General features: G+C 36.5%; 1 protein-coding gene across 1 annotated transcript; it reads left to right on the top strand.

Annotated features, from left to right (window-relative positions):
* Nucleotides 1-2,110: 2,110 nt before the first annotated feature.
* Nucleotides 2,111-10,983, top strand: LOC124938194 (putative D-cysteine desulfhydrase 1, mitochondrial). The gene is made up of 10 exons (XM_047478590.1): nt 2,111-2,474; nt 2,564-2,629; nt 2,709-2,903; nt 2,964-3,074; nt 3,410-3,501; nt 4,533-4,613; nt 7,849-7,906; nt 7,980-8,093; nt 9,240-9,337; nt 10,617-10,983. The coding sequence occupies exons 1-10, from the start codon at nt 2,175-2,177 to the stop codon at nt 10,819-10,821; spliced, it is 1,320 nt and encodes a 439-aa protein (XP_047334546.1). The 5' UTR covers nt 2,111-2,174; the 3' UTR covers nt 10,822-10,983.
* The last annotated feature ends 6,077 nt before the right edge of the window (nt 10,984-17,060 follow it).

Here is a 17,060-nt window from a genome sequence, read left to right as displayed (position 1 = left end):
CTACCAGATTGGTACGGCCACGATCCTGGTACTCAGAGTCTGTTGTGTACTATGGAGGCATTCCAATGGAAGCTCGTCACGTGTGATTATGGGAAATTCGACCATTGGTACCTGCTCTCTATTTAAAGATCTTCAAGGACAACGGATGAATCATCGATCCATCGATACTCAGAGAATTATACGCGAACATACAAGTTGATATACGAAAGAGTTTCTTTCTTGCTTTACTGTGTGTTTATCAAAAGAGAGTTAGAATCAAAGCATTGTTTAGCTGAATGACATACTTCATTATATTGTAAGTTGAACAGAGTATGTTCTGTTCAATAGTGAGCTAATCGTGCAACTATATTTGATTCTTGAGAAACGTACAGTGAATTCTTTCGGTGATTGGAAGAAGGGGTGACGTATGAGAGTTTTGCTCCGAACATCCATAAACAAACTGCTGTGTTATTTACATTCTGTCACATTCTTTGGTTCTTAACTTCAAACATGAGCAAACGTTTCCGCACTTAAATCATTCAAGAGTTTGCAAGGGTTTATGAAGAATAGAAAGTGATTTAAATCCCTAACAGGATTTCTATCAAATCGTTTATCCGGAGTCGTCATCAATAGTCAGACCCCCGTCTCTATCGATTACACCGATCCTATCAGACTTCCAATGCGGTTTCACTAGTTAAAGCCAAGGCAAATGAGGGGTCTGTCGGTGATAGGTCTGTTGGGTCTATCGGGTTTGTCGATGGTGTAGCCATTGATGCTCTTGCACTAGATGGTGTACCTATTGATTCTCTTGCACTAAATGGTGTACCCATTGATGCTCTTGCACTAAATGGTGTACACATTGATGTTTTTGCACTAGATGGTGTAGGTATTGATGATCGGTGCGGCGTACGTGCAATTGCTGGTGCGGCACTAGTAGTAGCTTGCAAGTCACTAACCCGTTCATAATTAAAGTCACTAACCCATTCATAATTAATCAGTCATGATGAGCCCGTTCATCTTCTCCTCCTTCTCCTCCTTCATTTTCACTTTCAAATACAATCTGTTGAGAAACAACTTCAGGTATAGTTTTTTGAGTAAGTAGTGGTAGTACACTACCTTGACTTGGGTACTTCTCTACTACAGAGACACACAGTGGTGACGAAGTGCGACCCGAAATCAACCGTGATAAATAGATGCCCAAATCAAAATCTCCATCAATAACAACAGGAGGAAGTTTTGGCGAAACATCATACATGACTTCAATCACTAAATCATATGTAGACTTTTGCACGTTAATCTTCTCATAGATGATATCAACTAATTCGGAAAATGTAGTATATTGGGGTATATCCAAAGTTTTGCATGATTTTGCACCGAAAGACCTAGAACCATCAGCTACAATTTTCACTCTCCATTATACACAACAAATACGTCAGCAAATACTTCAGCTGCAATTGAAAACAATGATATTATCAATCGCGAGACACAACCGTAAAATTAAAATACAATTACTAACCATAAATGGTCTGGTCGCGAGACGCACCCGCATTCGTGAGATGCACCCGCATTCGCGAGACGCACCCGGAATCCGCCGCAACGGTGACATTTACCCAATCAATCCCTAAACCCTAAACCTAACCAACAATGCGTTCAAAGAAAGAAATAAACAATAAGTGAAGGACAAAGGAAGCATACTAGTTGCAGCGGACATCATGGTTGCTTGCCTTCGTTGGGATTCCGACGTTCTTCGCTAGGATTCTGACCGTCTTCTTTTTAGAGAGAATGAGGAGAAGGGAGAAGGGGACGTGAAGAGAGAGAACATGGAAGAAAGAAAAGAAAAGAAAATGGGAAAATGAAATTTTTGTAATTATATAACAATGGCATTATGAACTTTTCACAATGCACTCAGTTGCGTTACGCAACTGGAATTGGAGGTTGCGTGATTCAATACGGGCATTTTCGTCCAAAAATAAATAAATGTCACCCACGCATCTAATTTCATTTAATTTGATGCGCTTTCACTTGTAGCAAATAAAGCACTTCTTTTTTTTTTTCTTTTTTGCATTTGATCCAATTTAATGTTCCCCAATAAAATACATTAAGCTCTTCTTTCCTTTCTCACTTACTCCGTTTGAGTCTCAGTAGTGACGACAACTTATATTCAAAAGAAACACAGACCGATAAAAGAACAGAGCATGTTCACCTGTAACATATCCACTAGTAAGTATCTCTTTGGTAGTAGCCATGAAGCGCGTCTAGTCTCCCCTTCTTCTACCTCCCTGAGTAAAGCAAATTTGATCCAAATTCATCGCCACCCACTTCCCTGCCGCTGCGTTTTATCTCGACCTGAACAGGATATGGAATCATCCCCCACCGATCATCAATTCCACAACAATCAGACCCCTTTCACTTTCCTTACTTGCAAACCCTATACTCCTCCTTCCTGGGCCTCTCATCTAAGACCAACTCCATCACAGATCTTCTCTCTTGGCCATGTATCTCTCTTTCTCTTCTTTATGCAATTTTGTTTATCAGAGTGATTGCCTTCGATTACTGATTTATTCTTCTTCTTTTTTTTTTTTAGTTTCCCACACCAATTCACAAATGGAACCTTCCTAATTTGCCCAAGGGAACTGAAGTTTGGTTGAAGGTAACTAGTTGATTTTGCTTTATCATGTTCTTCAAGATCTTCTTATCTATATACTCATACTAAAAATGAAACTATTTAGAGAGACGATCTTTCTGGAATGCAATTAAGTGGTAACAAGGTCAGGAAACTAGAATTCTTGTTGGCAGATGCGGTAGCACAAGGAGCCGATTGCATTATAACCATTGGAGGCATCCAAAGCAATCATTGCCGAGCAACTGCAGTTGCAGCTAAATATTTGAATTTGGACTGTTTTCTTATCCTGCGTACCTCAAAGGTAAATGGGATTATTATTAGTTATTTTCTATTGTGAATTGAATTCTAACTTGGTTTATAGGTTCTTGTGGACAAAGATCCTGGCTTAACAGGTAATATCTTGGTGGAGCGATTGGTTGGAGCACATATTGATCTTGTCTCAAAAGAAGAGTATGCACAAATTGGAAGCCTGGTATGTTATTATTGATTTTTAATATGAAGCATAATCACTTGAATCTGAGATGTTCATTCATCTATATGATATTATGAATAGAAGTTGCTTGTACATAATACAGAAAATGTACCATTCTTGGCAGCTGAGTGACAAGAGAATTCGAAATACCTAGACTTCATTCTTCTCTTCTATATTATTCTTTTATATCCTCCCAACCCGTCTTCTTAATTTTCCTAATTCTCAATATGGAGCTATCAGTATATCTTCCATGCATCATGACCATGGATAAGATCTTATAATGCCCATTAATTACTGAAGTTGGAGATTATAATTTTCTTGCCTGTGATTTTCAGGTCCTTACAAATTTGCTAAAAGAAAAATTGATTAAAGAAGGAAGAAACCCATATGTAATACCTGTAGGTGGATCAAATTCCTTGGGTACATGGTAAGAAGTATAGTGCCTCAGTTTTCTTTGTTTCCCTCATCTTTTAGATTTTCATTATTTGACCAAATGATGTTCAATGAAAGTTGAAAAGTAGGAGGAATTGAGGCCATATTATCTACTAAAATTTTCTTAAATATACTGTATTATACCTTTTAAAAACAGGTAACAAAATAACATTGGAATATGGATCATGATCCAAAAACAAGCTTACCAAACAAAAAAAAAATATCACTTTCAGTTTTAACTTTGGCGATTTCCAAGATTGTGCCAAAGTACCAGTTTCCAAGGTGTATCATATTTTCTTTATTCTAAATAACTTTGCAAAATAATTGAAATTGGATGTGTTCTATTATTAATAGGACCACATATGTCTTTGAACATCTTTATTACTTCTTCTAGCCAGAATTCTTGTGATACTTTGGTAGAAGTTGAAAAAGAATGGATACATTATTTATTTGATTCTTATATGATAATAGATGACATTTTCTACTAATCAGGTTATGGACAATACTATTCTTTGTATGGCCATGTCGATCTTCTTATATTACCAGTCAGTTTTATTTCTTTGTTGTCAGAGAATCCTTCTTACTGCCTGTTTAGTACACTGTCCTTTATCCTTGAGGTTCGATTGTTTCTAAGACTTATCATCGTACATAAATCCAATGAGCCTCCATGATTCTAATGGGTTCCCATAGAGTTGCATATAACAATGAGCCTGATTAGAGAATTATGAGACCATTAAACATGAATTCTCTTGCAAATTGGATGTATCTATACTTGTCACATTTTGTGGAATTTTTGGATGATGAGATTCACTTTGATTTTTTATTTTATGAGAAACAACTCTTAGTCCAGTATATATGATTATCCACAAAAGAAACAAACCATCTAGCACCCATGAGAGACTTAACCTTGAAGGAACCCCATACATCATTGCGAAATAACAAGAAATGCTGAGTAGGCAAGTAAGGTATTCACATTTTGATAATTTTGGTTTGAAATAATGGATAATTATCACCTTTTCATTTCAGGGGATATCTTGAGGCAATAAGAGAGATTGAGGAACAACTACATACTGCAAAATTTGATGACATTGTTGTGGCATGTGGCAGGTGTGGTTACCATAATAAGAACTATTGTCTTTTCAGTTATGTCTTATATTTCATAATTGTTTTCCATTTCTTATAAATTTATCCAATCTTGTCAAAAATTAAATTCAACAGCATAAGCTATTGAATGAAGAAATTAACTGTGAAGCAAATAAAATATCCCAAATTCTAATTTGCAATTAACATTTTCGTTTTGTTGTGAAATGACTGAATAGAGAAATCCAAAACAAAAAGGGTAAATTGCACATTATTCTTTGATTAAGCTAATAATGCAAAACAGTTGCTTAAGTTTTAACTAATGAGTTACACTCTTTGTATTACATTGTTTACTTTGTCTATTCAAACAACTAGGGGAACCATAGGTCTACACAAATGTGTCTTATCTACTTATGGTATTACAAGTTTGAATTGTGAATTTGAGTTATAGTTTTCAGCCATTCATTCACTTGTAACGTTACATATATATTGTTAGAAGAATCAAAATATAGGATGACATAAAATCTCCTAATTTCCTTTATAATTTGTAGTATGTATGATCCTATTTTCTTCTATGTTCATCAACACCCTGTAAGGAAACTAGGTTAACATGCCTCGCATGCAAAGTGTTTATTTCACGCCATTATGATCTTATTTGAGCCACTGATCATAGAAATACCTCTTTATTTTGAATTTGTTCGCCTAACTATTTCGGGGATTCTCCAGAAGCCAGATCCTAACTTTATGCAGACCGACAACAACCCACATGTGTTGTCTCCAACGAAAATCCACGTGAAATCCCGTTTCAACCAACTTAAGCTCCTTAAGCTACGAGACGTGATATCCACTACGTACTATCACCGCTTTCAATCAACAATCAAATATATCATAACACAAAACCCCGAAAAACTCTTTCTAGGATATGCTCCAGACGCGTTACTTGCTATTGTGATGCAAATGCAACCGAGTCCGCTAGTTGACTCAGGGTTGCCGTCTGGGATCGGTGCGATCGGGACAGAGGACGAGAGTTGGAGGTCAGGAACGCAATGCCTATTGTTGTATTTGAGAGAGGAGACCCAGATCCCGCTATCCGCGTCTGTGACTGGCTACCACGCATTCTTCGGGCAACTGTCACTTGGAAATGTTTCACCTTCCATAGGATGTGTGTTATGCTTATCTAGGGGCTTACACGTGAGTTCACACCTCAAAACCCTAAAAGCCTTTAATGGGTCGGTCGACCCAATAGGTCATCCTTCTCTTGATCTCATATATTTAAAATTGTGCAGTTCTCAACTTTTAGAACTAGAATTAGCTCTTGAATTCCTGCTTTGATCTTGTATCTGTTTATTATGTCTAAGCTCGTTTGGCAAGACCTAAAAATTCATCTCCTCTTTGGTCCGCAACGACTACGGTCCCAACTCTTGTGATTAATAGGTTCTTCTTGAGTTTAACTCTTGAATTTGTATCATTTTTACAACTCTTATTTCAATCTTTATTATATGTTTGCAATATCATTCCATTCTCTTTTTACGAAATCACGATAATTGGCTGTCACCCATTACATTTCCGGTTTATGTTGACCATCTATAATTAACTCTTAATTTATAGAACGAATCATGAACCACATCTCGAAATTATGATCCCTGAATTAACCAGGATTTTGGTCAGTCTATTTTCAAAATTTGTCCAACATGTTCGCAATTAGTTGTTTGTGTCCTTCCACGTTGTGTATACTGACTTGGTTCAGGGTATAGACTCAAAAGTGTGAACTCCCATTGGACCGATAACTCGCACCCAATCCAAGTAATTTACTTATTGCCATGAGGATCAATTGCTCTATTTTATAGGTTAAAAAAACTATTTTCTCATAGAATTGCAATGACCATAGACTATGGAATAATTGTTCTGGCGAGAGGCCTCAAATATATTCTCCTCGTCAAACTATCTTGGTTACTTGCAGAATCTTTGTATACTTCACCTCTACCAATCAGACATCTCGTAGTCAATCATCATATGTGACTACCATGGTATAATGTTAAAGGAAATTGGATGCAAATAGATTTTTAAAGTCAAACTTAAGGCTGATGGTTCAGCTGAATGACTCAAAGCATGTCTTGTGGCAAAAAGTTCCTTAGTCTTATGGGATTGACTATCTTGAAACCTTTGGCACATTAGCCAAACTCAACACCACTAATATTAATACAAGTTTTTTTCCTTTTCGGAAAATAAAAAACACCTCTAATATCTTATTTTCTTTGGCTGTTATCAAAGAGTGGAAACTGCATGAATTGGATGTAAAAATGGCCCTCTTAAAAGACGATCATGCAAACGAAATATACATAAAATTTCGTCTGACCTTGGCATAGCCCACACAATCAGAGTTTTCCAATTCAAGAAATCATTGTATGACCTAAAACAATCTTCACGGTCATGGTTTGGTAAATTTGTGGCATCAATCACCAATCAAAATTATGCTCAATGCGATGATGACCATTTCGTATTTATTAAGACCTCACCAATCAACAAGATCATTATTATCACCATTTATGTTGATAACAACATCCTCACTCGAGACAATGACACCAAAATAACTCAACTCAAAAAGGTCCTCAACTTGGAGTTTGACTTTAAACAATGAGCCTGATTAGAGAATTATTTAAGCAAGTTCTACTCTTTTTATTTCTTATGCTGAAATATTAAAAGTTCTAATTCCCTTCAAAATATTTTCTCTGTTTCTCATCTCTATTCTTCTTGAGAATTAATGTTACATCTTCCTTGATCTACCAATTGGCCTTGTCCACTGACTTTCTTTTTGTCAATAAATTCTCTCTTTTATCACTTGAAAAAACACATGTAGATTCATACAACCTCTGATATGTTTTGACTCTGTTAGGCTGTAGACTAGTGATTTGTGGTGCTTTTGACCCAACACCAGCTTTGTTATTTTGGCCAATCCAATCCTCTTTCGGGTTATCCATTTTGGTCTGGATCTTTAAACACATAAACCTTTTTTAAGCACCAAGTCACCAACTTTAAAAGAAGTTATTTTAGCCATCAGCCTGTATCATACCTAACTCTTTTCCTCCACAAACCTCTTCAACCAAAAATAAATAATCCAAAACTCAAACTCTAAATATATAACCAAACAACTGATAATGCTATTGCTATAGTGCCCTATGCTAAACAAGGCCTTGTCTAGTTGTTCCATATGCTACTAAACTTATGAGTAAATTCCACTTTATATAAATTATCTTGTGTCCAGTGGAGGTACTGTTGCTGGTTTGGCTCTTGGATCATCTTTGAGTAAGCTAAAGGCAAAAGTATGTATTTCCTTCCTTCTTACCTTTTTGCTTCTATAAAAGATTATTGTAATAATTGAACTTTTGATGACAGGTTCATGGATTCTCTGTATGTGATGATCCTGATTATTTCTATAACTATGTCCAAGGCTTACTTGATGGTCTCCAAGGGAATATCAGTTCACGGTCTATACTTGACATTCAAAATGTGAGCAGTTGATCTTGTTTTTTGGCATAAGTTATCCAATAATAGAGTTGATTTAGAAAACTGTATGTGTGGTGTTATTTTAATGTTATATTATTGGATAACTTATGCCTAAAATGGTGATTAAACAATTGCACATGAAATTAATTCAGATATTTGTTACTGAGAAAAAGCTAATTTAGGGTAAATTTTGATTATTCTCATTAACAAGATTGAAATTATATATAAAGTGTACAAAAAGCCAAAATCTTACATTGACACTTACATTAACACTCCTCAAGTTGGAGCACATAAATTTATCATGCCTGGATTTACACAATGATGAAACAAAATTTGGGACACTGTTTTGTTTAAAATCTTGCCAACATAACTTCAAGATTCACATTTCAATCAAATTTTACATATCTAAGTTGGGACAATGATGTGTGTGGACGAAATTCCCAAGCTCACTCTCTGCCTTCTTTGTTCATACAAGTGAGTATGAATTTGTAGTGTTATATCCAAGTTGTAGAAAATTAAAGAGAAATTGTTTCATTTGGAATATCTTAACTTACATAGTAGAAACTATCTATATATGATAACATTAAGTAATAGTATCAATTTTTGTGATTCTTCATCAAGCCAAATGATAAATTAGTGTTTTCCTTCTTCCCATATACACAAAGAGGATGCAGATGACAAAGTGTTAGCTTAAAGAGATTGTTTTGCCTATCTTATAGTAGGGACTTAATACGAGTTGGTACATTAGTCACAATGAAGCTTGGTCAAGATGTATGAGAGTTTTTAGTATAGTTTTCACTTTTTTTCCAAAAAGCATCTATATATCACTTTGAAGGCGAGTATCAGAATTTGTATGTGAAGAATCTTTGCCAAGGCATGACAATAGTCTTCATTTTTCACTTTCTTGGGTGCTTTAATATCTTTCTTTATTTGAAATTGATGTATTTCATAGTTAGAGAACTTAGAAATGATGTTATGCTCTTTTTCCTTGATAATTTGGTAATAAACACTCTTTTGGCATAAGAACTTCTATAACACATTTTTGGCAACAGGCATATGGTCCTCTTTAACCTTAGATACCATAGAAATATGACAAAGACTGGCTTCTAAGAAGATTTCATCTGATCTAGAACTCCATGTTTTCTGCAGGCAAAAGGACTAGGCTATGCTTTGAATACAATTGATGAGCTTAAATTTGTCAAGGAAATCGCTGAAACCACTGGGGTTATACTTGACCCAGTTTACAGGTTTGTTTGTTTTTGAACTGTGAAAAGTAATAAAAAAAATTGTGTTGTACTGTATTCAATGGATGAACCCCTTTAAATACACAATACATACACATGGAGTTCTACGATAGTTGTCCTTTTTTATCCACTTAAAGATAACTTCTTAAGTTCATAATTAACCTCAATACTTATCCAAATTATATTAGGATTGATCTAATAAATCTGGATATTATTCTAACACTCCCCCTCAAGCTAAGTTGTATAGATTATACATGCCCAACATGCAATTCAGTTCATCGAATCTTGTCCTGGCGAGTCCTTTAAAATTTTGGTTCAGATAGTTTTAGTGGTATATATATAGCTAAGGTTTTCAAGTACTGTTGGGTAAGTTTAATTAAGTGGCTAAATGATAATTATTGATATATAAATGCTTTAGGGTAAATAGATTTATGGAAACGACTTAAGTGTAGAAAAATGAAGGGAGAAATTGATATATTTTGTGATGTTTAAACTATTACAAAAGAGGCTAATTTATAGGCAATACAATTACATTGAGTACAATCAAAGAAATATAATGACTACAAGAAATAAATTGAGTGTAATAAAGTATTACATTGAGTTCAAAACAATGAGCATCAATTCCAAGGAGGAGAGAGATGGAATATACCTAGTTTGATAATTCAACATTAAGTTTTTTATGGAGGACTAGGAGCTTGTTTCTTGGTTTTATGCAAAAAAAAAGATTATGGGTAAAGAATCTTGTTTGATCTAACTTTTCAGAAAACAGTTTATTTGGGTACTTTTATCAAAACACCCTTAAACTTTAATGGTGTATAATAAATAGAACTTAAAAAAGGATGTTTTAGTATTTTGATATATGATTTGAATGATTAAATTGAAGAGTTAATGAGACGGTGTTTATCGCCCTAAACAAATAGGAATTGTTGACGTATTAACATGTATAAAAAGTACAATTTTCTTTAAATCGCTTAAGCAGTAGGAATCAGATGAGAAACAAAGAGTGGTTGTATTTGTAAGAAATCTTTTGTGATCTGGTGTACACCCTTCTTCCTTGCTCCTTTCAGTATGACCAAATCTGATGATTGCTTACAAGTTCATAAATTAATTTTTAAATAGAAGAAACAATGACTTCCAAGGAGAAAATGGAAGTAGAAGTTGTTTATTTATTACTAATTCCTTTGATAGTTCAAAGCTACACACATTTTTTATATATATTTTCCCCTGAATGATCAAACAAAACAAACCCATGTTGATTTTTTACATTGCTTCCTGTTCTCAGTGGGAAAGCCGCCTATGGGATGATAAATGATATGGCGAATAATCCAGCAAAATGGGAGGGAAGAAAAGTTCTCTTCATGCATACTGGTGGACTGCTCGGGCTGTATGATAAGTCCCAGGAGTTGTCATCTCTTGTTCAGAATTGGCGGAGGATGGATATAGCTGAACTTACACCTCGTAAGGAAGGAACCGGGAAGATGTTCTAAAACAGCATTACATTTATACTCATCGTTTTCATGTTTTTTAATCTATAACATGTAATAATCAGCTTTTCAGTTGTAAAACTTGTAATTTAGCAGATTAGCTTAACTAGTTGATACTCAAATACATACCTATACTAGGCTTGAATGGGGAATAATTTACCAGAATTGCTCTTGGAGCTTGTTTGAGGATATTTGAGGATTTTTATTAAAAATAGTTTTTGATGAAAATATAGGTTATTTGAGTTTTAATTGGTTAGAATTATTATTTTTAAATTTTATTTTATTTTGTAGCTTGATTTAAAAATTTATAAAAAATAATTTATTTTGTTCAAATTTTTTATTTTATTTTTTTTATTTAATTTAATAAATAAAAAAATTACAAAATGAAAAGAAAACTATTTTCATTTCATAATTTGACTATTTTTAAAAAGTGATTATGATTGTGATGATGATAAAAACTAGTTTTTAATAATTTTATTTAGAAAAGAAATCTATTAGTAAATTATATTTATTTTGTTATATATTAAAATAATTAAGTTTTTTTTTATCTATATATATATAGATTGAGTTATAATGACTTTTTCATTCAAATTGAAAGATATACATCCTCAAACCTACTAAAATAATCTCAAACCGATGAAACCAAATTTATGACAATTTTATATTTGTTAATCTAAATGAACAGATCAAATTTATCTTGCAAATAACATGCGATCAGATATCTCGTTGTTCGCTAAATTTATTAGCAAAATTTAGTGTTAGATAAAATTAGACCGGTTCACATAAACCTAACTTAAATAAATATTCCATGCAGGAACAAGGAACCGGACCGGACAAACAAAAGAACCGGCTAAAGCAAACTAGTCGGTCAAGTCATTAAACCGACCAGGAACACTTGGAATATAACCGCACAAAGAAAGGATCGGCCAAAGCTTAAAACTGGAAACATCAGACAGTCGACCAGCCACAAGGCAAAGGAATAACCGGAAGAAGTCCGGTTACATCACTCGTACCGGAAGCCATCCGGTTAAGTCGAATGACCGACCAGTACAAGAAGACAATTCGGGTATCTGTTGAGAATGATACCATATTCATACAAGTCTGAGGAAAGTCTGCAGGCTGCAGAAGACAGTCCTATAGGATCTTTCCACTTCGGGATAAGTCAGAAAGGAGATCTTCCAAGTACAGACAACTGTCTAACAGACAGTGTCTACATTGAGTAAAAGACAAACCTAGCAGGTTTGTCTTACATACCGGAAGAACAGACTGCCAGGTCTGAGATTGACCGACAGGTCTGAGGTTGACCGTCAGGTCTGAAAAGATGACCGCAGGGTCTGAATCACTGAATCACTGAACATCTGCACCCCTGCTCAGCCAATCAGATTCAAGGTAGTGAAATATGACCGTTGGCATATTTCACCTATAAAAGGGGCAGTTGAAGAAGAGTAAAGGTGTGACACAAGGGACAAGCGACACACAGTGAGAAAAGTGAGAAATTCTAAGAGCATTTACTCTACAAGTGATAAGACTGTGTTGTTCTAAGAAAGCCTAAGTGCAAAAGTTAAAGTGTGTGTCTTACAATTTCGGTGTAAATTGTAAGGGTGTCATCGATCAGGAAATAAGTCTCGATCGGATTGTACTTGTATTCCTTAGTGAATATCCTTCTCGCGGTTTCGAGAGGAAGGGGTGACGTAGGAGTTTTATCTCCGAACATCCATAAAATCTGTTTTGTCATTTACTTTCTGCTGGTTCCATTATCTAACCGATCCGTACCACTATAACTGACTTAACTTTATCCAAGCCGAATCACCAGGTTACCGAAACCGACCCATCAATTTCTAAACCCTCATCATCCGAAACCGGTTCTGCCTATTATACAAGTGTGCCGCTTCAACCTGAAAGCAAACCTCTTCCGCGCTTGAACCTAGTTCAAGAGTTTGTGACAGGTTGTGTAGTATTGAAACCCCGGTGTTAATCTCTAACCGGATTAATCACCACCCTCCGAGTGAGAACCGCTAACCGGTCCAACCCCCGGTCCTCCAGCGGCTATCTAGATCCTAACAATTGGTATCAGAGCAGTTAGTTTCAATACTCAAGCAAGCATGTTTCAGGATAGGCCTCCAATGCTAGAAGGTGATGACTTTGCCAACTGAAAGGCACGCATGCACCTGCACTTAATCACCTTGGATGATGAAATGGAGTCCATTCTGACAGAAGGACCGATATTCATTGATAAGGACAGAAAGGAATGGACGGCTGAAGATAGGAGAAGAAACAACCTGGATAATCATGCTAGAAACCGGATCTCCAACAGTGTGGACAGAAACACATACTGCAAGATCAGAGACTGTAAAACCGCGAAGGAGACATGGAACACGGTTATCCAGATCTTTGAGGGTAATGAAAGAACAAAGGAAAACAAGATAATGGTGGCTACACAGAAGTTTGAAAGCATCAAAATGAAACCGGGAGAAACAATGAAGGAGTACAGTGACCGGTTCACTGGTGTGTTAGATGAGCTAGCAACTCTTGGCAAGAGGTATGACAACAAAGAGGTCATTATGAAGGCTTTGAGATCTCTTCCAAGTGCTTGGGACATAAAGACAATGGTAATGAGGGAATCAAAGAGCCTACATAAGATGAAACTACACGATGTATTCGAAGATCTTAAGGCATATGAGTTTGAAATGAGTTCTAGAACTGAAGAAGAGGTTTCGGCCTCAACCTCAACTAGAGCATTGATCACACCCATAGAACTGGTTGCTCCTGCACCAGCACCGATCAGAACCGCCGAACAGTTCACCGAGGATGCCATGGCAATGCTTGCACAGAAGTTTGGGAGATTCATGAAAAGAAGCCAACCGACAAACAAATACTATGGTGATAAATCCAATGTAAGGTGTTATAACTGTAACTGTTTGGGACATTTTAAGTGGGAATGCAGGAAACCGAGGAGGGATACCCAGAAACAGGATATCCAAGATAACCGAAACAATTATCAACAAACCGGTGAAGGAAATTAGGTACCGAAAGCACTGATAGCCGATGATGGAGGAAGCTTATGGGCTCACAGTGACAGTGATGATGAACTCACATGTCTCATGGAAAACGAGGAACAGGTATTTGACTCTCCTTGTGAAGAATTTACTAAAGATGAGTTATATAATGCATTGAATGACATGGTAGAAGAGTATAAGAACCTACTAGCCATGCTACCTAAGCACCTCAACATTAGAACCGATCCTATAGTACCCATTCCTACAGAACTAGAAGTACCCATTATAACCGAACCGGAGATCATAAAACCTGATGAAACCTCCACCTTAGAAACCAAGTTAGAACCTGAACCACCACTTAGTACCGAACAGCCTAGTGAACCGGCTAGAGAACTAACCGAGGAAGAAAATGCCCGACTCCAATACAAGATGGCTGCATATAAGAGATCTAGTGATATAGTAAAGAAAATGTGTAGTCATTACAGACATCCCCGTTGCAAGTTCGGCCTAGGATACACAGAGGATAGCTCCAAAGACCAAAAACCCGTAGAGAAAGTAAGGTTTACAAGAAGTAACCTCCCCCTTATAAGATTCCTTAAAAGCTCCTAGACCGCTGAAGAAGAGTTGACCGCATACTATAGGGAAGAAAAGCTAAAATACGACTATGTTGGTCCAACCGACTCTGAAAAGTGGCTTGATCCCGTAAAAAGAAAAGCCGAAATCCTCAAATATATGAAAGCCTATCCTGAACCGCATAAGTCAAACCAAAGATCACCAAACCGAAGATCACCACCATTTAAGACCTATGTAGAAAAACCGAGATACACGAGACCGAGTGGCAAAAGGATGGTTAAAACCCTAGCAAAGAAGACTGTCCGGTTTGTCAAGGTTTGGATACCCAAGGGACTAATCGCATGTGGACCCAAGTAAATGTGGGTACCAAACAGTTGTAAATATGTATATTTTGCAGGATCCAAAGAAACGGCTAGGAAACTCTGAATGGTTCTTGGACAGCGGTTGCTCCAGGCACATGACCGGAAACAACAATTTGCTAACCGATATCAGAATAGTAACTGGTGCTTTAATCACCTTCGGTGATAACTCAAAAGGTAGAACTGTGGGAAAGGGTAAGATTGTCCATGGTAACCTAACTATTGATAATGTACTTTTAGTTGAAAACCTACGCTTTAACCTGCTTAGCATTAGTCAGATGTGTGATGCTGGATATACTGTAGAATTTCTTAAACACGCATGCTTAGTTAAGAACTCTCAAGGCATTGTACTGTTAACCGGAAATATGATAGGTAATATCTACAAGGTAGACTGGAAAACTAAAGTAGAATATCCTATATGCATGATAGCTAAGACTGATCAAACCTGGTTGTGGCATAAGAGACTAAACCATCTAAACATGAAAACTTTAAACTACATTCGCGGTAAAAAGCTAGTTGAAGGTATTCCTGATATAGTATTTAATCAGGATAAGGTCTGCTCAGCATGTCAAATGGGTAAACAAACTAGGTCAACCTTTAAGAGTAAAGGAAATATACAATCTAGCCGATGTTTAGATCTTCTTCACATGGATTTATTTGGACCGATTCAGGTTGTTAGCCTAGGAGGTATGCTTTAAACCATGGTAGTTATTGATGATTATTCTAGATTTACATGGGTAATATTTCTACCATCTAAACGTGAAACCGCATCAAACCTGATTACACTTCTTAAACGCCTGCAAAATGAAAAATCAACTCGCATTAATAGCATTCGAAGTGATCGAGGTACTGAATTTACCAATAGTACGTTAACCGCATATCTTGATGAATCCGGCATTAGACACGAGTTGTCTAGTGCTAGGACTCCTCAACAAAATGGTCTGGCCGAGAGAAGAAACCGGACTCTCAAGGAAGCCGCACGGTCCATGATAGCCGATTCGGGCATTGCTCAGAAATTTTAGGCTGAGGCTATCAACACTGCATGTCATACACAAAATCGATCTCTAATTAACAAGTTTCATAACAAAACACCTTATGAGGTTTATTTTAACAGGGTTCCCAAACTTAAGTACCTCAAGATTTTCGGTTGTAAGTGTTATATACATATAAATGGTAAAACCCAACTCACTGCTTTTGATGCAAAAACCAATACCGGGATCATGCTAGGTTATTCGGCAGTGAGTAAGCCATATAGAGTGTATAATAATAGAACCTCAACCATGGAGGAAACAATTCACGTTGTTTTCGATGAATCGGTTGAAAGTAATACTGCTTCATGCTTTGATCTACACAACAGATTGGTAAACAACAATATCCATTCTAATAGTGAAGATGAGATTCCGGTCTTCAGGCGGTTTGTCCATGACCAAATGGGTAACATTGAAACCCAGCCGGATCAAGCTGTTCCACAACAGGAAGCTGACACTTCGGTCCAATCCGAGGAAGTCGGTCGGTCTGACAACCCTGTTCAGCCTACCGACATGTCTAGCCTTGATCAAGTAAACGGTAATTTGGTAGACATCCCTGAACTGAACCTCAGAAGAAACAGTAAACATCCTCCTGAGCAAATTATAGGTGACCCTTCAGAACCTGTTCGAACTAGGGGTCAACTTCTGGAAGGATACTTTAATTCCGCGTTTATATCCCAGATTGAACCGAAAAGAATAGATGAAGCATTGTCAGATCCGGATTGGATCTTGGGAATGCAAGAAGAGCTAAACCAGTTCGAGAGTAGTAAAGTCTGGTACTTAGTCCCTAGACCGAAAGATCAATCGGTCATAGGAACAAGATGGGTATTTAGAAACAAACTCAATGAGGACGGTTTGGTCACGAGGAACAAAGCCAGATTAGTGGCACAAGGTTACAAACAGGAAGAAGGCATTGATTTTGAAGAATCATTTGCCCCTGTAGCTAGGATTGAAGCCATTAGAATTTTTCTAGCCTTTGCTGCTTTCAAAAACTTTAAGGTTTTTCAAATGGATGTTAAAAGTTCATTTTTGAATGGTGACCTACGTGAAGAGGTGTATGTTGAACAACCACCCGGTTTCAAAAGCGCTGCATTTCCAAACCATGTATACCGGTTAAATAAACTTTATACGGTCTAAAGCAAGCACCTAGAGCCTGGTATGATACACTAACCGCATTTCTGTTACAACATGATTTCACCATCGGTTCGGTGGATAAAACGTTGTTTAAATTTGAAAAGAAGGAACATATCCTACTTGTTCAAATCTATGTAGATGATATCATTTTC

The sequence above is a fragment of the Impatiens glandulifera genome, chromosome 5 (assembly GCF_907164915.1).
Source record: "Impatiens glandulifera chromosome 5, dImpGla2.1, whole genome shotgun sequence".
Taxonomy (NCBI): domain Eukaryota; kingdom Viridiplantae; phylum Streptophyta; class Magnoliopsida; order Ericales; family Balsaminaceae; genus Impatiens; species Impatiens glandulifera.
Note: the sequence above shows the minus strand (reverse complement) of the source record. Positions and strands in the feature narration are given on the sequence as shown.

Coding starts and splice junctions, on each gene's coding strand:
- LOC124938194 (XM_047478590.1), top strand. CDS start 2,175: ATGTTCACCTGTAACATATCCACTAGTAAGTATCTCTTTGGTAGTAGC. Junction 2,475..2,563: donor AGATCTTCTCTCTTGGCCAT/GTATCTCTCTTT, acceptor TTTTTTTTTTAG/TTTCCCACACCAATTCACAA. Junction 3,502..4,532: donor TCAAATTCCTTGGGTACATG/GTAAGAAGTATA, acceptor TTTTCATTTCAG/GGGATATCTTGAGGCAATAA.